The 10307-nt window shown below is 39.7% G+C and overlaps 1 protein-coding gene across 1 annotated transcript; it reads left to right on the forward strand.

The window, feature by feature from the left end:
* Nucleotides 1–423: 423 nt before the first annotated feature.
* Nucleotides 424–5352, forward strand: LOC129245702 (toll-like receptor 7). Its single transcript, XM_054884044.1, has one exon. The coding sequence runs from the start codon at nt 652–654 to the stop codon at nt 5197–5199; it is 4548 nt and encodes a 1515-aa protein (XP_054740019.1). The 5' UTR covers nt 424–651; the 3' UTR covers nt 5200–5352.
* The last annotated feature ends 4955 nt before the right edge of the window (nt 5353–10307 follow it).

Consider the following 10307-nt stretch of genomic DNA (forward strand, 5'->3'; position numbering starts at 1 on the left):
CGCTTTAGTTAAAGCTGAAAAACGAAGTCTAGTGGCTGGCAGCAGCTTATGAAAAAGTCAATAATGACTGCAAACAAACGCCGTGCAAAGCGTTTTCCGCCCAACAAATAAAGTGCGTATAAATCAATGAAAAAAATGTTGTGTATTTTACGAAGGAAGCGAAGCTGAGGCAAAAAAAAGGAAAAACTGGTGTAGTGAAAAAGTTCAACGACGACCACGACGACGACGACGACAATTGCGTTGACAAGTGATATGCTTTGCGTACTAAGCGTGAAAATTGTTGGTTGAAAATTTTCGTTAATGAAAAATTCATGCAGAATAATTCGTTTGGTGGACAAAGTGCAAAGTGTTTCGTGAAAAGTCGTATGAATTGGAAATTTATTTAAATCGACGCAAAGCAAATAGTGTAACAGATTTACACAAGAAATTGTTTTAAAATTACAAAAAAAAAAAATTAACAAAAAAAAACTAACCAACCGACATTTATGTGCAGAATTACAATTCACTACCATGAAAGTATCTAAATGCATTTAACCAAAGGCACCTATTCGACCGCAACGCGTAGAAAGCGCATATCTATGCAAGCGTTTAACTGTATAAGTCACTAACAAAAACAAAAAACAAAAGCCGAGTATTAAATAAAACTAAAAAATGTGTAAATTAAGCAGACTACAAATGCGCCTCTCTGTCAACTACAGCGCGTACACGTTCCTGCTACTAGCACACTTGCTGACCCAGGGCTTAGGTGGCGCTTGGGCACTCCACACTAAGGGCGCCATCAGACCAGAGTCCTCCTATGCACTCTCCTCGGAAGCTGCCTCAGCCAGCGCGGCCAGCATGATGGCCACCTCCATGGCCGGTGCTGGTGCCGCTGCCACAGCAGGCGCTGGTGCTGCATTATCCTCCGCCTCCAACAACGACGATGCTGCGAGTGCTTCATCGGCCGCAGCAGCCGCCCAGCCACAGCCTACAAATCAATGTTCCTGGCAGTATAATGGCACCACATCGGTACGCTGTAATTTGCGCACCATCGAACGGCATATTGCGCTCGATTTGCAGGGAGCTGATGGCACCAGTCAGTTGGAGATCAAATGCAGCGAAATCTACCTCTTTGAATCGCAATTGCCACAGGCGGCATTTGCACGTCTACAAACGTTGGATGTGTTGCGTATTGATGGTTGCAAATTGTTGCAATTGCCGAATAATGCTTTTGAGGGACTGAATGTGCTGCGTACGTTGGCGGTGAATACGCGCAATCCCGATTGGGGACCTGGCAAAACGTTGGAATTGTATCCGGATTCGTTGAATAGCTTGAAGCAGCTGACCGAATTGCAGTTGGGCGATAATAATTTGCGCGCCTTGCCGGCTGGATTTCTATGCCCGGTGGGGAATTTGCAGGTGCTCAATTTGACGCACAATCGCATACGCTCTGCGGAGAATCTCGGTTTCGCCGATATGAATTGTAATGGCGGTAGCGAGCTGCAAGTGCTAGATGCGAGCTTCAATGAGCTGCGCTCTGTGACCGAGAGTTGGGGTATTTCGCGCTTGAGGCGGTTGCAACAATTGAATTTGCAACACAATAATATTTCAGAGTTGTCGGGCGAGGCGTTGGCCGGACTGAGTTCATTGCGTATAGTTAATTTGAGTAACAATCATTTAGAAACACTGCCCGAGGGGCTGTTTGCCGGCTCGAAAGAACTACGTGAAATACATCTGCAAAACAATGAGATTTACGAACTGCCAAAGGGTCTGTTTCACCGTTTGGAGCAATTGCTGGTGGTGGATCTGTCCGGTAATCAGTTGACCTCGAACCACATAGACAATACCACCTTCGCTGGTCTGATACGACTGATTGTGTTGAACCTGGCGCACAATGCGCTCACACGCATCGACTATCGCACTTTCAAGGAGTTGTACTTCCTGCAGATTTTGAATTTACGTAACAATTCCATTGGCCATATAGAAGATAATGCCTTTCTGCCACTCTATAACTTGCACACCTTAAATTTGGCTGAGAATCGTCTGCATACCTTGGATGATAAGCTTTTCAATGGGTTGTATGTGCTTTCAAAACTCACGCTCAACAATAATCTGATCAGTGTAATTGAGCCAAATGTGTTTAAGAATTGCTCTGACCTAAAAGAATTGGATCTGAGCTCTAACCAGCTTAACGAGGTACCGCGCGCTTTACAAGACCTCGCCATGCTACGCACACTAGACTTGGGTGAGAATCAGATACGCACTTTCGACAATCAGAGCTTCAAAAATCTGCATCAGCTGACAGGTTTGCGTCTAATAGACAACCAAATTGGCAACATTACCGTGGGCATGTTCGCCGACTTGCCACGTCTTAGCGTACTCAACCTCGCCAAGAATCGCATACAGTCCATTGAGCGTGGTGCCTTTGACAAGAACTTCGAACTGGAGGCGATACGCTTGGACCGCAACTTCCTGTCCGACATCAATGGCGTATTTGCCACGCTAGTCTCGTTGCTGTGGCTGAACCTATCGGAAAACCATCTCGTTTGGTTTGATTATGCCTTCATTCCAAGCAATCTCAAATGGCTGGACATACATGGTAACTATATTGAGGCGCTTGGCAACTACTACAAATTGCAAGAGGAGATACGCGTGAAGACGCTGGACGCCAGCCACAATCGCATCACTGAAATTGGTGCCATGTCTATACCAAACACCATTGAATTGCTGTTCATCAATAATAATCTCATCAACACTGTGCATCCGAACTCCTTTGTGGACAAGGTCAATTTGGCGCGCGTCGACCTCTACGCCAACGCGATGTCTAAACTGCAACTTCAACAGTTGCGTGTTGCACCTGTTCAACCGGCCAAACCGCTGCCGGAGTTCTATCTTGGCGGCAACCCATTCGAATGTGACTGCACCATGGACTGGCTGCAACGTATCAACAACCTCACCACACGCCAGCATCCACGCGTCATGGATCTCACAAACATTGAATGCGTCATGCCACATGCGCGCGGTGCCCCCGTACGTCCACTTACCTCTCTCAAACCAAAGGACTTCCTCTGTCGCTATGAATCACATTGTTTTGCTTTGTGCCACTGCTGTGATTTTGATGCCTGTGATTGTGAGATGACATGCCCGAGCAATTGTACCTGCTATCACGACCAAATCTGGTCGACCAATGTGGTAGATTGCGGTGGCCAGCAGACCACCGAATTACCGCGTCGTGTGCCCATGGACTCGAGTGTGGTATACTTGGATGGCAACAACTTTCCAGTGTTGAAGGACCATGCTTTCATTGGACGCAAGAATCTGCGTTCACTCTACGTGAATGGCAGCCAGGTAGCGCGCATACAGAACCGCACCTTCGCGGGACTGATTTCACTGCAGGTTCTACACTTGGAGGATAATCTGCTACGAACGCTGCATGGCAACGAATTTGAATTCCTCTTCGCATTACGCGAGCTCTATCTACAAAACAACCAGCTGACCTCGCTGGATAATATAACACTTGCCCCACTCGTGTCCCTTGAAGTGCTGCGCATCGATGGCAATCGCCTGGTGACCCTTTCTATGTGGCAGCTGCAGCAACCACAATTCAAGCAAATGCGTACGCTGGCGCTGGGTCGTAATCAGTGGAGCTGCCGCTGCAAGTTTCTGCAGGAGCTGACGGCCTATGTTGCTGACAACGCGCAGATAGTGCAAGACCTGCAGGACATCTACTGCGTAGACACGGGTGTGAGCGGCAATAGTGTATTGCAAAAACGCGAGCTGGACTTTAATGCCACCGCTGCCTGCACAGATTACTATGCTGGTGGCTCCATGCTGCAACATGGCATACCAAAGACTTACATACCGCTGCTTGCTGCAGCGCTAGCACTCATCTTTTTGCTCGTGGTGATCATCATAATTTTTGTTTTTCGTGAATCATTACGAATTTGGCTGTTCGCACACTATGGCGTACGCGTGTTCGGACCGCGTTGTGAGGAGTCGGAGAAGCTGTACGATGCCGTGCTGCTGCACTCGGCCAAGGACTCGGAGTTTGTTGCACAACACTTAGTGGCAGAGCTAGAAACTGGGCGCCCACCGTTGCGTGTGTGCCTGCAACACCGCGATCTAGCGCACGACGCCACACACTATCAGCTGTTGGAGGCATCTCGTGTCTCGCGACGCATAGTCATACTGCTATCACGCAACTTTCTACAGACTGAATGGTCACGCTGCGAGCTGCGACGTGCCGTACACGATGCGTTGCGGGGGCGACCGCAAAAGCTGGTCATCATCGAGGAACCGGAAGTGCTGTTCGAAGCGGAGAGCGACATTGAACTGCTGCCCTACCTGAAGACGTCCGCAGTGCACCGCATACGTCGCACCGATCGACACTTCTGGGAGAAGCTACGTTACGCGCTGCCCGTCGATTACCCCACCTATCGTGGTGGCGTCGCCGGTGTACCCGGAAATAACTACACATTGGATCACAACCACGAACGCATCAAGCAGCCTGCCAGTCCTGGCATACTCTATCGTCAAGCGCCACCACCCGCTTACTGCACTGATGGTGTGGCGGGCGCAGTTGGCGAGCACGGTGGTGGTGGTGGTGGTACCGAACCCACTAACTACTCCTCCGCCACAACAGCGACGCCCAGCCCGCGACCACAACGACGTGAACACGGCGGGGCCGTTGGTGCTACGGCCACGTTGCATAATACCATTGTGGGCACACATCTGCATCCCAGCGCAGCGCAAGCGGCAACGCTGGCAGCCGCAGCAGCACAAAGAGGTGCAGAACTGAATAGCGGTGGAGGCAGCGTTTCTGGCGTAGGAAATAATAGCCAGTATTATCATCATGCCACAGCGCCCAGTCAAACGTACACAATGCGCCCGCCCTCGGAGCACATTTACTCCAGTATCGATTCGGACTACTCGACGCTGGACAATGAGAATATGCTCATGATGCCGCCACCCTCACCCACACCCAATGGCGTGGCGGGCGTGCAGAGCTTACAGCGATTTCAACAACAGCACCACCACCAACAACAACAACAACAGCAACAGCAACAGCAGCCGCATATGTCACAAACATGGCGGCCGCAACAACAACAACAGCAGCAGCATCAACAGCGCAGGGAGGTAGAGACGGCGAGTGGCGTGACGTCAGTAACAGCGGCGAACGGACAGCAGCAGGGGCCGCATGTGCAGGCGTATCTAGTGTAGATGTAGTTGTAAAGCAAATAGCGGAATAAAAATACGACGCACAGCTAAAGAAATAATAATGATTTAGATATTTATTAAGTAGGAACGTAGCGAGAAGAATTTGGGACTGGTTCCTGGCACTGAAACTAACACAACAAAAGTGTAAATGTAAAATTTTTATATTACCTAAAAGTTGATATATATTTAAATACAAGTTTAAAAAGTCTAAAATTTTGCATAAACTAAAAATCTAATTTTTTTTTATTCGAAAAAAAAATATTTATGCTAAAATGCAAAAATTTAACACAATTTTTTTTTTTTTTTATTAATTTTAAAAGCGTCAAGTGTCGATATTTGCTGCGTAGTTATTATTAAAATGTAATTGTATTTATATGAAACGCGTAAATGAAATACAAAAAAATTAAATTATTAAATATGAAAAAGTTGCTCAGTTGCCTAAGCTGAACAGCTGTTCTAAAAACTAATTTATTTAAAAATTAACTAATTAAAATGTTAAATTGTATAAAAAATGGTAAATGAAAATAAAAATAAAAATAAAAATAAAAACTAACTCATCTACGGCAAACTACTTGACAACCCAGTGATGAAAGAGAAATAAAGCCTAGTTAAACAGCAAGGAAAAAAACAAAAAAAAAAAAAAACAATTTGTAATATTGAACAAAGTGATTAAGTCGATGCAAATGCCGTTAATGACGACGATGATAAACGTATGTAATGTAGTTATGTATGTAAACTCGATTTTCCTCATATAAATATTATATAAACCTACGTATCTAAAGAGACTCTCATAAGTGTAAATAGCTACTATAGATATACATACATACACACACATGTATATGCATAAGTCTAAGTACATACATAATGTATATGAATACCGTGTGCCTACATGGCTATATTTAGTTAGAGTAACCGCGTGAAAGTCTCGGACATTAGCTGTACAGTGAGTGCTGAAGTTGAGTTGAAGCGCTAGAAGGTTGTGCGTGGCGGCAGAGGCGGATTGGAGCTTGAGGCGTGCAGCGCACAGGTCATGCGACTGCCAGTGATTTCTAGTGCGAATTTATATAAACTACACACACGAACACTCCCGCATACGGATGCTCTTATATGTATGTACGTATGTGAGCCCGCCCGCCAGCCTCTGTGACCATTGCAGCGCTTCTCGCTCGCTTAACCGACTGCCCAACTACTTGCGTTGTGCCCGAGCTGATGTGTAAATATTTAATTTAATTAATATAAAATAAACAACTATTACAGCAGCAAATAAAACACACACACACAGACGCACACACATACACGGAACAACACCACTACAAGCAAAACTGCCAAACGCTATGTAACAATTAATATAACACTAATGTACAGTTACAGTTGGTTAAAGTGCACTACACTAATGACGCAAGGACATTCATTACTGTTGACAAGGACGCACTGATCATATTTATTAAGTGAATTCACTCAACATATGTACATATATTTTGTGTTTTTTTTTTTGTTGTACATTTGTATGTATCTATGAGTGCAAGTATCTACGCGTGTTTGATGAGAAATTATGACTGACAGTGACTGGAATGAGTTTTGTATATTATAGCTTAAGCACTTCTAACTTTTTTGCTCTACGAAAAAGTGAATATTTATTAATTAGTGTAAGCGACAATTCGAAATTGTGAAAAATTTTAAATAAATTTTTGTTATAAAAATTAAATCTTTTTTATTTTTATTTCATTTCTGTTTTAAATTAAACGCAGTAAGTTCAACTAACACAAATAAAAAAATAAATAACTAACTGAAACTGAATAGTAATTGTGGGGAGAAGTATGCGAAGCACTGCGAAGGAGTGGAGTTTGAGCAAAAATAATTCTTAAGGGTGAACACCACTGTGGGGGGTCAAAAAATAGTCGATTTTTGGGAATCTTTCTTTGTAAGTAGGAATGCTTATTCGAGAATCGGACAAAAGGCAATCTATTATATTGAACTATGTTGATGTAAATTTTTATTAAAAAATATTGAAAATTGACAAATTTATGGAAATAAACGTAAAGAGTTAAAAAAATGACGTCATCTAGTGGCAGCGATACAGCAATGAATAATCATCTGAAATCAAAAACCCAAAATTTTATTAATCTACACAATAGTGGCTATCGTTGTACGTAGCCTTTTTTTTTTGACAAAATGGTGGTGATTTCAATTTCGATGTGTGTTTTTCACCATTTTTTTGATTTTCAACAGGCCCAAAAAAATAGTTATTTTCAAAATTTTGAAAATCGGCTGCGTACAACGAAGCCAATGCGATAACAAAAATTTTGAAAAAAGAAAATTAAAATCGGTTGATTAGTCTTCGAGAAATCGTTGCCACCATATCAAAAAAGTCGTTTTGAGAAATAAGCGTTTAAAATTTTTATTGCGTATTCAATAGTTCTGCATGCAGTTACATCTATTTTGTATATCTTAGTAAATTTTTAAGATTTTAAATTATTAATTTTTTACAAATTTTTTAATATTTATACTTTCAGAAAATGCAAAAAACTAACGATTTTTTGAATTTTCACAGTGGCGTTCCCCCTTAAAGATTAAATCAACAGCGTATGAAAAATTGTAATCAGACAAAAAAGTTTAAAATTCTGAAAAGTGAGAAAAAGAGATAAATCATTTAGTAATAGTAAAGGATTCCCCAAGTTTACCCCATTACTGCCGATTTGCATTTAAATACACAGTAAAAAGTGTTCACACAAAATCTAATGTTTCGAAACTGCCACATTCTGTTGAATTGGAAGACTTTTAAAGTAAAAAGTTTTATAGGTGCCAAGGCATATTAAACAGCTACTAGCAGTAGAGTGAAAAAAATGAGACAAAATCCTAAAATCTATAAACAACGACTGATAGGTTGGACAAGAAATTACAAAACCAAAAAAATCAAATCAGCTGCTCTACTGCTTCGAATACCTTTTCAATGTGCCTTAAGGGGGCCTGTTATCAGTGGCTTCAAAAAAAAGGGTTTTTTCTCAATTTTTTTTTCGAGACGAAAAAAGCGACACACAGGCATGATTGAAGAGTAATAAACAATTTTTTAACATAAATAAAAAAAAACAAAATGGCGGACATATGAGGGATCTCGCACAGCTTCTCGTTGCGCGCTAGTAAAACGGCGTGTAAGATTGCGGTCGTAGTTTTCACCGGCTTTCCCACATATAATAGACTACTCTTGTATAAAAATATGAAAAAATGAACACACAATTATTTATTGAAAAAAAAATGTTTTTTTCGCTTGTTTCAAAAAAGGTGTTAAATAACATTAAAAATGAATTTTTTTTGTATTTGGTTAGTTAATTAGTTGTGCATTTTAATTATTTTTATATAGATTATCGGTTTGAAACGATAACTTTCGTTGCTTTTTTTAAATCTTACACGTTTTGAGAAAACGTGTTTCAAAGTTTTCAGAAGGTAGACAGTACACTCACACGAGGGACGGTACACAGGCCTGTAACTACGAAATCACTTTGAATTCCGCTATAAAATGTTGAGGGCATATTCTCCTATAATATATCTATCGACTGCAGTAAGAAAAAAATCGATTTTTTGTAGCCGACTGATAAGAAGCCCCCCTTAATGGATAACAATTACTTTTTAGAGGTGGAAAAGTTCAAACTTTTTAGAATTGGAACATTTTTTTTCAAATTTCAAATTACACATCAGCCGTTAAACTAATAAATTTGTAATTCATTTAATTAATTTACTTGTTTTTTCTGCCAATTTTTTTGTCATTTAAAATTTTTGTGCTTCACTATTTTTTCTTGAAATTTAATAAAAGTTGTACGGCGAGTTCTTGGGTTAGGTGGAAAATTTAAAATTTTTGGAATTGGAAATATGTTTTTCAAATTTCAAATTACACATCAGCCGTTAAATTTTTAATTCATTTAATTAATTTACTTGTCTTTTTTCAAATTTTCATCATTTAACATTTTTGTTGACATTTGACTAATTTTTTCGTACGGCGAGTTTCTTTAGTTAGGCAGAAATCGTTTTACTAATTATTACAAAAATTGCTTCACTCTTCATAGAAATAAAATCTTTATCACTCGATTAGCGCGCCGAGAGGTGCATTAAAAATGTTTTAAATCTTTAGAAAGCATAGAAAACAGTTTTGTGTGTTTCAAAAAGAGAGTTCATAAATTTTATCCATTTGAATAGCACAGAAAAGGTTTTATTTAAAGTTCAAATTATAAATCAGTAGCTAAATAAATTCATTTTTAAGTTAGTTGAAAAAGTTAATATTTTTTTGTTTTAAATTTTTTGTCACCTAAAATTTTTATAATATACTTTTATCTACATTCAATAATTTTTTCACAGAACTTCATAAACATCGTATGGCGGCGAGCTCTGCAGAGAGGCTGAAATGGTTTGATTAAAAAATAGCATTTACTAGAAAAAGTTCTTCAGTATAGAATTAAAATTTGCAGACTTTACAAATTTCAATAAATATTTTTCAAATCATATTTCTTTCTTTCTAGTATGAAAAAAAAAATTCTTTGCACTGAAAGAAATGAAGAATTATTGTTAAATAAATCTCTAAAAAGTCTGTTATTACGAGGGAATCTATTTATTTAGAGCAATTCCAACAGCAATTAATTACAGCATAAACTAATAAAAAAACGACACCGGCTACGAGGCTTTCGGTCTAAAAGAGGGGACTTAGCATTGCGAGTTGAAGGATCTGTGGTGCCCTTAAAAAGGTTATGCAGCTGAAATTTCTTATGACAAAATAAATTTATGGTGATAATTTTAGTTTTTCAAACTCTCCTCTGGGTTTTTAAACTCTCTTCAGTTTCACTAAATTTTTGCGCTAAAAATTTTAATTAAATTTTGGAAAAATTTTTTATGCATTTAATATTTAATGAATTTAGCAAATTTTTTCATTTTAATATTTAATGATTTCTTCTAATCAAGACTCATTTATGTGAAGTTTTTAATTAATGTTAGTAAACATTTTCCAATTTAGATATATATTTCAGTGAAATCTTTCCAAATTGAGTGCTCATTTATGTGAATTGAATTTTAGTAAATTTTTTCTAAACTAATGCAATTTTTTTAACTTTTTCATTAAAATCGGGTTT

The sequence above is a fragment of the Anastrepha obliqua genome, chromosome 4, assembly GCF_027943255.1.
Source record: "Anastrepha obliqua isolate idAnaObli1 chromosome 4, idAnaObli1_1.0, whole genome shotgun sequence".
Taxonomy (NCBI): domain Eukaryota; kingdom Metazoa; phylum Arthropoda; class Insecta; order Diptera; family Tephritidae; genus Anastrepha; species Anastrepha obliqua.

Excerpts from the sequence above, each read along its gene's own strand:
- LOC129245702 (XM_054884044.1), top strand. The coding sequence starts at position 652 with ATGTGTAAATTAAGCAGACTACAAATGCGCCTCTCTGTCAACTACAGC.